Raw genomic sequence first — 15,483 nt, 5'->3', positions numbered from 1 at the left:
ATTTTCGTTTTCTCAAATTTATTTTTTTTTTGCTTTGCTAAATTTATCAAATTCTTTCTCTATTATGCGGCACATTAGTTAAACACTCAAACAAGAGGTTTGGTATTAGTTCCCTCTTTTAAGTAAAAAAAAATGTTTAATAATAGATCATATAAGTATCGGATGATAGTATTATTAAGTATGTCAATGTTATACTATAGATGTTTGCAAGTGGAGAGTGATTATTTAAAGATCACAGTTACACATAAAATGAGATATCAGCTTTCGAATTTGCTTAATAATAGTACCCGAACATTATTCCGGTATTGAGAAAGTACTCGATGCGATCTTAGTCACAGATACATGCAAATAACTTTTTTAAATCCTAAATTATAAAACTAAGTCATTATTTTTCATTAAAAACACATGTGTCAATTATTCAATCAGAAGGTATATGGCGACTCATTTAAGGGGAGGGGGTTTTGAAAACTTATGAAAACATTCATATCAAAACATTTAATTAAAAAATCTACTATATCAAGTGCAAAATACGTAGTGTAAATTAGATTTGAAAGGGATGTGGAGTTTAAACTGTCTGTTATATATACGCCACTACATTTAATGAATAATCTATTTACATTCCATTTACATCTATTTACATAATCTATTACATTCATAACATCACGTACCAGCTATTTTCACATTAACTGTGGTCTAATCGTGATGACTGCGTGACCTTATCGTGAGATTGTTATAACCTTATGATTCTGATAAGACAGGAATGTGTACTGAGCCATTGTAATGACGATGCAGAGGTGATGTATTCCGTTAAGCGGATTCTGCAGAGGTTGTTACAATGTAGAAAATATAGAATTCAATAATTACTTAATTATTAATGATAAGATGGTACACAAACGGTTTTTTCACCAGTTAAGGAGCTGGAGCTGATGTATATGGACCAGGCAAAAGATACTTCGAAGCACTGGGAAGAAATATAACCATTTTTCAAGTGAAGATTGATAGATGCGCCATTTTAAACATTGAACGCAAAAACTGGAATCATGGTATTACAATACTGACTGATAGTCAGCCAGCTATAATGGCACTCATGCCATATCAGGTAACATCCAAACTGATATTGGAGTGCATTGACAAGCTGAACATATTTGACTGGAACAATCAGGTGCAAGGTAATAAAGTAGCAGACAAATTCGCAAGTAGATGCGCGGCTTTAGTAATGATAGACCTTTCTGTGGTCTAGGCAAAGGAACTCTATTCCTTCTTATGAACGGCGCAGAGAAAAAGGAAAGAGAACAATATTGAGAAGAATTACCAAGATTATCTCAATCCGAAATGCTTTCAGGGATTTACAACCTAACACGTTTCAAGGATTACATAGAACTAACAAAGAATAACTTACGAATTATTACCGGAATATTAACCGGTCATTGCAGATTGATTAATCACCTAACAAAATTGGGAATCTAATCCAACTCAGACTTACAGTTGGATACTGCAGAGAAAAGAGGGAAATCGCATATTATGTGCTAGGGGAATGCCCAGCATTGATGCACAAGCGAAAGAAACACCTAGGAGGGTATTCCATGGAGCATAGGTATTCAAGGCTAGGAAATACAGGCTCTATACTGTCTTTTATGAAAGAAATCGGATTTAGAGAAGCACTCTATTCTGAATAAGGTGCACAATAGGTATTTTAGGTCGCAGTTTACTATCCCTTTCACTACTAATAATAACTTGTTTTTATGTGGGACTACTACCAGTTTGTAGACTACAGACATCAATGTCGTGAAAACAGTTTCTTCACTGGCCTGATAAAGATAACAAAAGTGAAGTATTTGAATCTCCGGAGTTATATCTTGAAGATCAACGGTTTAAAAAGTATAACAAAAGTATAACCAAGTATAGCACATTCAGATAATAGCAGATAGTGTAAGGCGACCTTTTTAGGCAACTTTAAGAGCATCACAATGGGCAATATAGGTATGTTTCCGAGTGGGATTATTGATAGTTTTATCAGCACAAGCCCACTCAACCTTACCTAATCTCGTGATTAGAACTATACTATATATTTCGAATACTAGTGAGATTGAGACTAGTTTAAATTCTATGTGCTTTACAATTATAGATTAATTAATTATTATTAGCGAACCTCTTTATACATAAAAATTCGACTTAATTCAGTAACATGATTCTCTTCAACCGATATACAATTCTCCACAGCTTTCGACAGCTCTCTTAGAAAAAGGTGGATTTTTGGCCTCATAGATAAATCGTACTTATTTCGACGATGACTTTTTCTTCTCTTTTTCCCTGGATCATTTTTTCAAAACTCTGCGAACTGTTAGTCACCATTGGATGTCCACGTATTAACAGAGATGAACACCGCAATGATGAAAATCAAAATAGCATAGAAACGATTTAAAAGACGATAACTACTGTGATGTCCGAAAAGGAAGAATGAGTCTGCCATCTAGTCTATTAGAATTTGAAAATAATCATATGACTTGAAATAGAATTGGAAATGTCATGGATGTCAATGGATAATTGTGATTAACAAGTGTGATCTTAGCATAAGCGAAGAAAGTGTGTAGTAGGAAAAACTGACCTTGATGTATAAGTTGTTTATAATCGGTATATTCCATTGTTGAATTCACATACTCGTAATACTAGTTTAATTAATAACCTATGATCCCGTGATTATGATATGATTTTTTAAATACAGTGGAAACTACCTTATCGCCATTTAATAAATGGTTCAAGAGGATTACAGTGTAAACACTTTAAAGAAGGCACCCACTGTCTGGTCAAAATTATTTCAAATAGTGATGAAAAACAGCACATGTTGACCTAGATAACATTATATTAATATATTATTTTTTTATATAATAATTTGTAGATTTGTATAATAATTTGTTAGTCAAAATATTGTTAATATTATACATTAACTAATAAATATTGTTAAATAATATTATATTGACATTGCAAAAATATTTGTAATACCAAAATTTACAAAATTAAGTGAAATGAATTCAATTTTAATTAATTTTATTTCTTTGATTTTTTCATATAACTTCAATGACGTGATCGCTAGAAGACATAAGTGTCTGCCACAGTTCCATAGTTCCATAGTTTTCGAAATGAATATTGATTCGAGTGTAACAATGTGTGTGGTAATTTCCATAAAATGCGACAAACTAAACCTAAAGACAAAGAACGAAAAAACTAAATTAGAATTTAATTTCATAACAAATGGATTTAATGAATTAATTGACTTTTAGTCGAAACCGAATTACGTATGCAGAAATCGATTCGAATTAATAAAATTGCAAGGTACAGTCTGGTTTGAACTCAGTTTGGAACTGTCCGTGTAACAGGACGGCGGCTTTAGTGAAATCAAATTAAAAGTGTATATTGAAGTGATTTACAATTGTTATATCGGAGTGAGAAATTTCATATAACCGTTCATATAGTGAAGAGGACTAAGATCTGAAAGGATATAAGAAACAAATTACAAAATGTCCATTGAAACTGTGAAGGAAACGCTTAATCAAGCGGGAGGCGCGACTGGATTTAGTCCAATAATAACTGCGCTTATTGGTACAGCGGTTGTGATCGCACTTTATGAATACTGGCATCGCAATACACGTGAATACAAGATGACCAAGAATATACCAACTCCACCAGAATTGCCTCTCGTTGGCAATGCTCACTTGGTATATGGCTTGTCTAATGCGGGTAACCTTTCACTTAACTAATTTTGTAAGAATAATATAAGAATGATATAAATTGCCTTTTGCAGAGATTATGAAGCGTGGTATTGTCTATATCAATAAATACGGTGAAACTTTAAGAGCTTGGTTGGGTAATGTTTTGCTTATTCTCCTAACCAATCCTGCCGATATTGAAATCATACTCAGTACAAATAATCATTTAACAAAAGCCGAAGAATATCGTTACTTTAAACCTTGGTTCGGAGATGGTCTTTTGATCAGCAAAGGTGACCATTGGCGTCATCATCGCAAAATGATTGCTCCAACCTTCCATCAAAGTATCCTAAAGAGCTTTGTACCTACATTTGTGCAACACTCACAGGCTGTGGTGGATCGTATGCGTAAAGAAGTTGGAAAATCTTTTGATGTGCATGATTATATGTCCCAAACTACTGTGGAGATTTTGTTGACTACAGCTATGGGTGTGAAAAAAATACCAGAAGGCAATAAGAGTTTCGAATACGCACAAGCCGTTGTGGATATGTGCGACATTATACACAAACGTCAAGTCAAATTGTTCTATCGTTTAGATGCGATTTATAATTTCACCAAATTGCGTGAGAAAGGTGATAAGATGATGAATATCATTTTAGGAATGACTAAACGTGTTGTTAGTGATCGTAAGCAGAACTTTAGTGCCGAAAATCGCGCAATTATTGAAGAAGTTGATGATGTATCTAAGCAAAAGGCACTCAACAAAAACGAAGGACTTCGTGACGATTTGGATGACATCGATGAAAATGATGTTGGTGAGTATTTTTGGAAATTTGCAAAAAAATGGACTTGAATTTACAACTATACCACAATTTTATTTGAAATTTTGCTTGCAGGTGCCAAACGTCGTTTGGCTTTGTTAGATGCCATGGTTGAAATGGCAAAGAATCCTGAAATTGAATGGAACGAAAAGGACATTATGGATGAAGTGAATACTATTATGTTCGAAGTAAGTTAAAAGAAGCAGTTTTTTATTTTTTTATTTTTTTCACTTTAATTTTCACATCCTTAAGGGTCATGACACTACCTCCGCTGGATCTAGTTTTGCACTCTGTATGCTCGGCATACACAAGGACATACAAGAGAAAGTCTACGCAGAACAGAAGGCTATTTTTGGTGATAACATGCTACGCGATTGCACGTTTGCTGACACAATGGAAATGAAATACTTAGAACGTGTTATAATGGAAACTTTGCGTATGTATCCACCAGTACCATTAATTGCCAGACGTCTGGACACTGACATTAAATTAGCATCTGGTCCATATACTGTACCGAAGGGCACTACTGTAATTGTGTTGCAATACTGGGTGCATCGTCGTGCTGATATCTATCCGAACCCAGATAAATTTGACCCCGACAATTTCTTACCTGAACGTGCTGCTAATCGACATTACTACAGCTTCATACCATTCAGCGCTGGTCCTAGAAGTTGTGTAGGTCGCAAATACGCCATGTTGAAGCTAAAGGTGTTGCTATCCACTATTATCCGTAACTATAAAATACACTCGAACGAGAAGGAGTCAGACTTCAAGCTACAGGCTGATATTATTTTGAAGTTGGAAAACGGTTTCAATATCATTTTGGAACCACGCACACACGCCGTCGCTTAAGTGTGTCAGCGATTAATCAGATTGAATCTAAGAACCCTGTTTTAAGAATGTTTAGCTTGTAGTTTAATGCATAGTAATTATCTTGAAAAACCGCTTGTATATATCCTTTTAGATTGCTTTCGCCTAATATGATAAAGTAAACGGCTTTGTTCTAATAGAAAATAGTTTTGCTTGATGGAATTAATTGCGCTTTGCTGTGTCCAAAATTTTTATTAAATCATCGCATATAAAAATTTATAGGAAAGTTTAATACACATACATATATATCTATTTTTTGGGGTTTAAAATTATTTTGGAAATGATACAACTTATCAATAAAAAGCATACAGTCAACAACTGCAAAATATTGTTTTATTGAATATTGATTTTTTTGAATATCACCGAAAACTCAATCAATGACCCCTATGGGAAACTATTCATACCTCCTATAGTGGATGATCGCGAGAGATATATTTGATTAAGCCGATACGATTTTTTTGATAATCAACGAAGTGGTGGGAGAGTGGTGGAAGAGAGCCACAAATAGTGTTTGGGATCATGAGATTTTTAAAGTAAGATATGTCATATCGACAATACACTGGCCGTGGTGTGGTTTCCGATAATGACAATTTTAATATGTGTAGATATTAACTGTTTAGTTAAGTGTTGTCAAATTTATAATATCTTTTTGGAATTCTTTTTTAAATAATCCATGAAGTATTCATTCAGTTCAGAGCAATAATCTGTAGAGTTTATAATTAGGCAATAGTTAATGGAAGTTATAAACCTCACAGGAACGCGTATAAAATAATATAATAATATGACTGAAAGGATTACAAAAACGATTGTAGCTATAATATATGAATTAAAAATAATAGTAAAATCAAATGACATATAATTCCTCCAACAAATAGTTAGTTTTACTGATAATAGTAATATCGATTGGTCAGTTTCTAAACTGGCGTCTATATTGGTATAGTAGGATGGTTTCTTAATCCAGCAGTTTCAGCGGTAAGCTATAAAAATATAAGATATAAAAATTCTTAAATCACTTCGTTGATGAAATGAACTTAAATGCAAGGCTGTATTATTAATACTAAGCAATGATTTTGGATATAGAAGGAATCAACACGATTTTGGAAGGAAACTATACGATGGGTTTTACAAATTTTAATTAAAATTTAAAAAGGGAAATGTAAGCTTTTTGCTTTATGTTTTCTTCAAAAATTTGAGATTGAAGAGTCTAACCTCTAAAAATAAGATTCAGAAATGAAGCAGCAAATCAAGCGAAGAAGGAGCTAATCCATCCATTTAGGTTAGATAACTTAAGTAATTAGATAGACGGTAACTTCTAAGTGGTATACTAATACCTAATTGTCACAAGTTTTTGAAAATTGGTGTTAGAAAAATGGAAATCAATATTTTCTACATCATGATTATGCAAACTGTTGAGCCTCCAAAGAGGCTTAATTAACCTGAATCTAACAAACCTCATATGCTAAGAAATGGATCATTTCACTGCGATCTTGGGGATTGAAGAAATTAATTTCTGTTTTCTTCAAAAACATAAATAAGATTGAGAGAAATAAAGTTGAGAATAAAGTTGAGAAGATAAATAATTTACTGATTTACTGATGCAGTGGATCGGTAATGATGCAGTGAAAGTGGGTCTGCCGGCTTCAAAAATAAATTGAAATTACGAGAAATTTTAAAGTTGTGAGATTAAACTTCTTTTCTTAAATTTTTGCAGTAGCCAATCAAGTGAACGTTTGTTAGTCTCCTTACATAAGCTTATGTGGATGTGTAGGACCCTAAGTCAAACTCTGTATATATATTAAATTTATGGTTTAATACAGCACTTAATGATACGGATAAATTGGAATCTTCTGTATATATGTACATATAAGCGTTAGAGTGTACAAATGTTAACACAAAGTAATGATTATACAAAATCAATTCTGCAGTACAAAATGGAGCTTTATTACAATAAGTCCAGTTCTTAAATGAAAATAATGGTCTGGGAATCATTGCAATAGGCTTTATTTACCTATTATTTCAAATACATCATAATATATGCAACCAAATTAAATCTTAGTGTGTTAGAATGCAAAATTGAACTGCATAAAGTATTTAATCCAAAATAGCTGACTATGGAGAGATTAAACCAAAGCTAAAATCAAGACTGGTCAAGAACTAATCGATTGAATATATTGTTGCCTATTTACGTCATATCCGTTGGATATAAGGAACCAGATAAATTTAATCCATACAATTTTCTACCTGAAGAAGTCTCCAAGCGGCACTACTATTGTTATACAGTCAAACTTCCATAACTCGGAGTCCAATTTTGCAAAGAAAAGGTTCGACTTACGGAGACTTCGAGTCAGAGAATTTTTTTTTTTTTAGTTTTGAAAGAAACTAGAATTACATTTTAAGATATTTGTTTATGAGTTATAGTGAAGTAAAATATTCGGAAATTAGGGTTTGAGACTAATATTTTTTCTTATTTTCGGTAAAAAGAGATTCCACTTCATTCATACTCTTATAGTGATCATCATTTGTAGTATCATTCGTCTGCAAATATAAATTCAGAATATTGAATGAGTTTTCTAGTTCATTTTTGGAAGGCTAATGAACGATTACATACACCGAACCATCATAACTTTTCATTGCGCTTAGAATTGGATTAAGTAATTAAGAACTATAGCGCTCAATAATATCGTCATGAGTAGGAAAGCTTGATATACAAATTTCATTGTTAAGGTCAATATAGTTGTTAAGAGTAGTATTGGAAGTTATTTATTTACTTTAAACAAAGAAGCAACATAAGAAAGAAAAATCAAACATCTAGTTTGGAAAAAGGGATTTCCCCTAACAGCAAAATGGTTTCATACTTAAAACAAAAATTCGACTTATAGAATGAACTCTCCCTCTCTTATCGGTACGAAACAAAATTTTTGTTTGAGTTATAGAGAAAATCGAGTTATGGAAGTAGTATGGTAAGTAATTTGCTCTCTTAAACCTTTGTGCACTGGTTTTGGTTTGAGTTATAGAAAATTCGAGTTAGAGAAGTTCGAGTTATGGAAGTTTGACTGTATACCATTTAGTGTTGGACCCAGAAGTTGCATGCGTAACTTAATACCCCGATCAGTGGTTATCATAAAATGTTTATATATTTTTTCTTGATTTAAGACAGAAAAATGCAATGCTAATGCGAATTTCTACATTAATTCATATTAAAATTGACAAATGGCTTCAGTGGTGTATTTACCCTTCGCACTTAAGCAGTTCTAATAAAAATGGCATAATTTCCATATAATTTACATTGATTAAGAAATAGTTCTCTAATTTCTGACACTTTCGCTTAATAAAAACAATTTTAAAATTCGAAACAAAAGAGATAAAAAAATAATATATAATTTTTTTTCACATTCTTGTGTGAATAAATATGTATTGTTTGCAGTTTTATAAATTTGCGGGGAGTATAAATAGTTTTCAATCAACATTGGATTTAGTAGATATTAGATTAAACCTCATATATTAGGCAACTAAAGAAATAATGTCAGTTGACTTCACTAAGAGAAAAGTTATAGTTGTTCTGTCTCTGAAAAGTGGACAGACGGTAACTTCTAAATAATGTACTGATACCATTTACCATATACTGATGTACTGATTTTGACCAATTTTTGAAAATTTGTTGAAAAACCAGGGAAAAGGAACTACGTCCATATTATCCTCATCACGATATCACGTCAGCTTAAACTGTTAACAAATAACAATACTATTGTGGTCTAAGAATTGCAGAAATTCTATGTGATTATTTCTGGTTGCTTCCAAAAAAAAAAGAATAAAATTGAGAGAAAGGGTCTTCAGAAATAATGAGAACATAGATAATGCAGTTCATTACAAAGTTTGATTCAGGGAAGTGTCTGAGAAAGTGAAGTGAAAAAATTAAAAATGTTGAAGAGTGAAGGTGGGATAGTAAGATTATTTTTGTGATTTTCTACTAACCAATTAAGTGAACGTCTTCTTGTACAAGCTAATGTGGAAGTTTAAGACCTTTAGTCGAACTTAGTATATATATTAAGTTTATGGTTTAATACAGTACTTAATAATGCGGTATAGACTGAAATATTCATTTTATTTATAAGCTTTAGTGTATGCAAATTAATAATTATACAAAATGATATATTATTCATGTATTAATAACTATAGTTTAGCTAATCAAGATATAACGTAAAATTGACCCTTATTACCATAAGTCCAGTTCTGATATGCAAATAATGCTTTTTAAATCATTGAAGTTCGTTTAAATTATATATGGCTTCAGATATGTCATCATGTATGCAATACAGAGTTAAGAACGCGAAATATAACTCCATGAAATATTCAGTACAAACTAGCTGACTAAACTGAATGGTGCTATTGCAACAATGGAGAGGTTAAATCAAAGCTATAGTCAAGATTTGCCAACAACTAATCAAATGAGTTTATTGTTGCCTATTTATGTCACATCTGTTGCAGTGCTCCTAATAATTTTACTCTATGAACTATGGTTTCGAAATTGTCGCGCCTATAAATTATTGGCAAATATGCCAACAGCACCGAGGTTGCCACTAATTGGTCATGCACATCACATTATTGGACTCAGCAGTAGTGGTAAGAATAACAGATTTTTAAATACCTTGTCATTTACGTATATTACGTTTAAGCCTTATACATTATGACTAAATATTGTATAATTTTTTTTTTATAGAAACCATGCGTACTTGTTTGGCTTTCTATCGTAAATATGGTGACACAGGATGGGCTATTAGTGTACATCGATTTGTAGCATTCATTGCCAATCCAGTCGATGTTGAAATAATTCTTAGTAGTTCAGAACACTTGGAAAAGTCTGAAGAATATCGCTTTTTCAAACCGTGGTTTGGTGATGGTTTATTAATTAGTAAGGGTGCTCACTGGCAACATCATCGTAAAATGATAGCGCCAACATTCCACCAAAGTATACTGAAAAGTTTTGTGCCCAAATTTGTAGAATATTCCGAAAATGTGGTACAGGAATTTGCAAAACTTACTGGTAAGGAGATAGACGTTCATGAACATATGAGTCAAGTAACAGTGGAAATCTTACTGAGTACGGTTATGGGTATTAAAAATTTGCCGAGTGGAAGTGAATGCGCCAAGTATGCAAAGGCTGTGATCGATATGTGTGATATAATCCATAAACGACAAACTCAAATAAATTATCATTTCGATATATTTTTTAAACTGACAAAACTTAATACAAAACTCAATGAATTGCTATCAAGTATACTCGCACTCACACAACGAGTTATTACCGAACGTATCAAGAATTTCAATGTGGAATCTGATGGAATTTTCGACACAAAGGATGCAAATAAAAGTGGAGAAAGAAAACAGGATGGTTTTCGAGACGATTTAGACGAAATTGATGAGAATGATGTTGGTAAAAATGTTCAATATTAAGTTTAATCAAGCGATAACATTTAAATCTTTATGTTGAGGTGCAAAACGGCGTTTGGCGTTATTGGATGCGATGCTTGAAATGTCAAAAAATCCGAGTAATGAATGGACCGAAAAGGATATTACTGATGAAGTGAATACTTTAATGTTTGAGGTTTGTTGCTTTTATATATAACTCAATCGATTTGATTGTTTATTCTCATGTGTTTTGTAGGGTCATGACACAACTTCCGCTGGATCTAGTTTCTTACTATGTCTTTTGGGTATACACAAGGATGTACAGGATAAAGTATATGAGGAACAAAAGGCTATTTTTGGCACAGATATGAATCGTCCATGTACATATGCAGATACAGTAGATATGCACTATTTGGAACGAGTTATAAAAGAAACTATGCGTCTCTACCCACCCGTTCCTCTAATTGCACGTAAAATTAATGCCGATGTAAAGTTGGCTTCCGGACCATACACTATACCTAAAGATACGACAGTAATTGTAGGGCCATATGTAGTTCATCGAAATACCAATATATATAAGGAACCAGAAAAATTTAATCCAGACAATTTTCTACCTGAAGAAGTTTCCAAGAGACATTACTACAGCTATATACCATTCAGTGCTGGGCCCAGAAGTTGCGTGGGTAAGTTAATACTCCGTTCAGTGGTTCTCATAAAATATTTTTATATATTTTTTTTTGTTTTAGGACGGAAATATGCAATGCTAATGCTTAAGGTGCTAATTTCTACATTAATCCGGAAATATTCGGTACATTCGAATATCACTGAGTCCGAATTCGAGTTGCAAGGTGATATTATATTAAAATTGACGAAGGGCTTTAATGTTATATTTACCCTTCGTACATAAGCAGTCCTAATAAAAATGACATAATTTGCATATGACTTGCATTGATCAAGAAAACGGTTCTATAGTTTCTAATACTTTCGCTTGAAGAAAAAGAAAACAATATTAAAATTCTCTTAACAAAATAAAATTTTATCTCACGTTCATGTGTGAATAAATATACTTCGGTTGCAATTTTATACATTTTCGGGGAGTTTAAATAATTTCCAATCAACATTGGCTTTATTAGATATTATATTTCATTTATTTATTTACGTTTATTTATGGGCTCCGCAATTCAATCTGTACAATTGATAACAGCAGGTAGCTCTTCTCTGTCACTGTTGATCCTGTTGATCCTGTTCCTAGGTTGCTTTTATCTCTGTTTAGAGCAACCATCCCTAATGGTATTATCGAGTTGTGAATGCGCATTTTGCAGTCTCAAATATTTTGTAAATGTGTAAATAGGATTTTAATATCCCCGCAACGAATCGAAGGTGCCTATTTTTTAATAGTGTTGGCGTATTTTGCAACAAAACCTCTTAAACCTGTGCATCGTTTTTTGTGAAAGTATTCTGTAATTTTTTATTTTCGATTTTGCAAGCCTTTCGTTAATCTTGTTAAATATAAATAAAAATTTAGTGAAACGGAAGGAAGTTCATTTTGTTCTTTTTTTAAAGTTCTGAAATCGAAAGGATTTCTTACTTTGAAATTCAAACCGTTTGGGATTACCGTGTAAGCAATTATCGTCCCCTTTTCTATATATAATTCACAGACTATTCAATTATTTGAAGTTGAGTTACGATAAAAAGTGAAATTTATAGATTGAATTGCACTTTTTCTTAAGCAACCAACCTAGGCAGGATATGTCAATATAATTGCATTTAACATCACTCAATCCTTTTATGTATGAAAACGTTGTTTGGGAATATGTGTAGTTGAGAGGCGAAAAATCCGTAGCACAATTAATTTTATGAGGAAAACTTCAAAGAGTAGTGAACTATTTTTTTTTTTTATTGAATCAAATAATATAAATAATGAAGTAATTTTCCGGCTGATATTCGATATAATTTAAACTCTGAAAATAATCAAGTACTATTCTGGAATGTCTATTCCTGGCGTTGTTCAATAATTTCCTTCTTTAAGTTTCAGAATATAGATACAATGTCGGTTACTGCTAGAAGGATTGCAATTCGTCAGAATAGGACTCGTAGAATCTGAACGATTGTGGTATCTGCTTAAAAAGTATCCGGATTTTGTTGTTTGTTAACTACTCCTTAAGTAATAGACCTTTTTCAAAAAGTTTTTTTTGTTAAGCACAAATTTGACATATGGTACAGATTTGAGCGCCATCTGTCAATTAGTTTGATTACAGCAACTGTTAATGTGAGACTATCTCAAGTGCATTTAGCGATTTTTACTATAGGAAATTCTTGTTACACGCGATTTTTTTACCAAACACGGCTCCACTGTCATCGCTCAGGCATCATATTTGTCAGATTTGGATCCGTGCGAATTTTTTTTGTTCCTGAAACTCAAATCGACCCTTCGTGGTAAGCGTTTTGAGTCGATTGAATCGGTAAAAGAGAATTCGCCAAAGGAACTAAAAGCCATACCTTCACGGGCCTACGTAAAGTATATGGAAGATTGGGTTAAGCGTTGGCATATGTGTATCGCTTCAGAAGGAGCATATTTTGAAGAAGATAAAAAAAATTTGAAATAAAATTTAAATTTGTGTGTTTTATTTACAAAACCGAGTACTTTTTGAGCAGAAGGTACTTGTGAGATCAAGCGATCTCACAGATCTTTTATTTTGGATGCATTTATAAAAAATTAAAGAGTTCTGGAATTGATAGGCAACTTTGAAGAAGCTGACTTCTTTAAATTTCTAACTATAAGTTTGTATTGAAAACTTTGCCATCTAACTTATAGTCAAATTAATTATCGTATGTTTACTAAAAGGTGATTGTGTTATAATTTATCATATAGTGAAATGTTAACCTTATTTTAAAATAATACAAGTCGTTATTGTGAAGAAAATCCGGAAAGCCAGTAATATCTGTTTTGTCAATACTCTGTCTATGTCTAAATACGGCTTCACAATCTAGGATCTAATTTTTTAAAAAACAATAAAAGGATTAAAACTGTAAATCGTTTTTTAATCTGCAGTAGTTATTTGGTCTATTTTCCAACATTAAAATCATTGTGTCACAATAATCGACTAATATGATATCCCGATATTAATTTATTGGACTAAGCGTACGGGGAACATTTCTTTATGCTTCTCTTCAGTATTGTATGTTTTTGGTATATTTAAGCTATTTACAAGTAAACCTCGCATTTGTATAGGTCTCTATCAATTACCTACATTATTGACCAGTCAAACTCTATTTGTTTTGCGACAGAATTGGAAACTATAATCTTGGGAGCCATAAGAATCAACAATGAATGTAGTTAATTTAAATATTAGTTAAAGAATAATATACTTGAACTTCTGGGACCTATGATGTTCAAGTTTTTTTCGTTACAATTCTTCTGAAATAATATAGATCGATCATACTACTAAGGAATGAATTGTTACAATAATTAGTAGTACATTACTTGAGTCAAAAAGGGTTCTTCCTTGTTTTATATTTGAAGAAAAATATTTATATACCTTCTGCTCAAAAAGTATTCGAATTTTGTAAATAGAACACACAAAATTAAAGTTTATTCCAAATTTATTTTATCTTCTTCAAAATATGCTCCTTCTAATGCGATACACATATGCCAACGCTTAACCCAATCTTCCATACCCTTTTCGTAGGCCCGTGAAGGTATGGCTTTTAGTTCCTTCAGCGAATTCTCTTCTACCGATTCTATCGACTCAAAACGCTTACCACGAAGGGGCAATTTGAGTTTCGAGAACAGGAAAAAGTCGCACGCATCCAGATCTGGCGAATATGGTGCCTGAGCGATGACAGTGGTGCCGTGTTTGGTCAAAAAATCGCGTACGACAAGAATATTCCATAGTAAAAATCGCTAAATGCACTTAAGGTAGTCTCACATTAACAGCTGCTGTAATCAAACTAATTGACAGATGGCGCTCAAATTTGTCCTATATGTCAAGAAAGGGTGTACTAACATAAAAAAATGTTTGAAAAAGGTCTATTACTTAAAGAGTAGTTAACAAACAACAAAATCCGGATACTTTTTGAGCGGAAAGTATATATAAACAATGTATAACAATATATAGTGAGACGTAAGTATTGCAAGGACCATGTAGACTAATTTGTTCAGGCACTAAAAGATACTAATTGCAACCAATAAAAGAGCACCACAAATAATATTATTTCTCTGATAATTACAGTATTGTGTTCATCTATAGCATCTATAGCATGACAGGATACTGGAGACAAAGCTCCAGTATTTACTCATACAAAATACATACCAATTTCATGTCATATAAAATAATGATATAAATGATGCAATGTCATTGTAATTTTGTTTTTTATACATAATACTTTAAAATATTACATGAAAGTTTTGTATTCATAAGAAAAAAAATTTGGAAAAAATTTTTATGAGATGCAGAGTAACTTCATTAGTCAAAGATGCTGCATTGTGTGCGATTCAAGAATGTATCTCGAAGATGATAATAAAATTTAAGCTTAGTGACTTGGAAATCACAGGAGCGCAATAATATGACTGTCAGTCATAAAATTGATTAACGGTGTAAAATTTATAAGTGTCATGTCACACTTAGAAATTTCTGCTAAATTAATCAAGCGGAATGATAGAAACATCATAAAGGGGATGC

At 32.3% G+C, this 15,483-nt stretch overlaps 1 protein-coding gene across 1 annotated transcript; it reads left to right on the top strand.

Moving 5' to 3' along the window:
• Window positions 1-3,338: 3,338 nt before the first annotated feature.
• Window positions 3,339-11,762, top strand: LOC119666384. Its single transcript, XM_038075664.1, has 9 exons — window positions 3,339-3,735; window positions 3,800-4,519; window positions 4,601-4,713; window positions 4,778-5,371; window positions 9,760-10,015; window positions 10,113-10,826; window positions 10,885-10,997; window positions 11,058-11,484; window positions 11,548-11,762. The coding sequence occupies exons 1-9, from the start codon at window positions 3,516-3,518 to the stop codon at window positions 11,706-11,708; spliced, it is 3,318 nt and encodes a 1,105-aa protein (XP_037931592.1). The 5' UTR covers window positions 3,339-3,515; the 3' UTR covers window positions 11,709-11,762.
• The last annotated feature ends 3,721 nt before the right edge of the window (window positions 11,763-15,483 follow it).

Source organism: Teleopsis dalmanni, chromosome 1 (assembly GCF_002237135.1).
Source record: "Teleopsis dalmanni isolate 2A chromosome 1, ASM223713v2, whole genome shotgun sequence".
In the NCBI taxonomy this organism is placed as follows: Eukaryota; Metazoa; Arthropoda; class Insecta; order Diptera; family Diopsidae; genus Teleopsis; species Teleopsis dalmanni.
The sequence above is the reverse complement of the archived record's forward strand: the minus strand, read 5'-3'. Positions and strand labels throughout refer to the sequence as shown.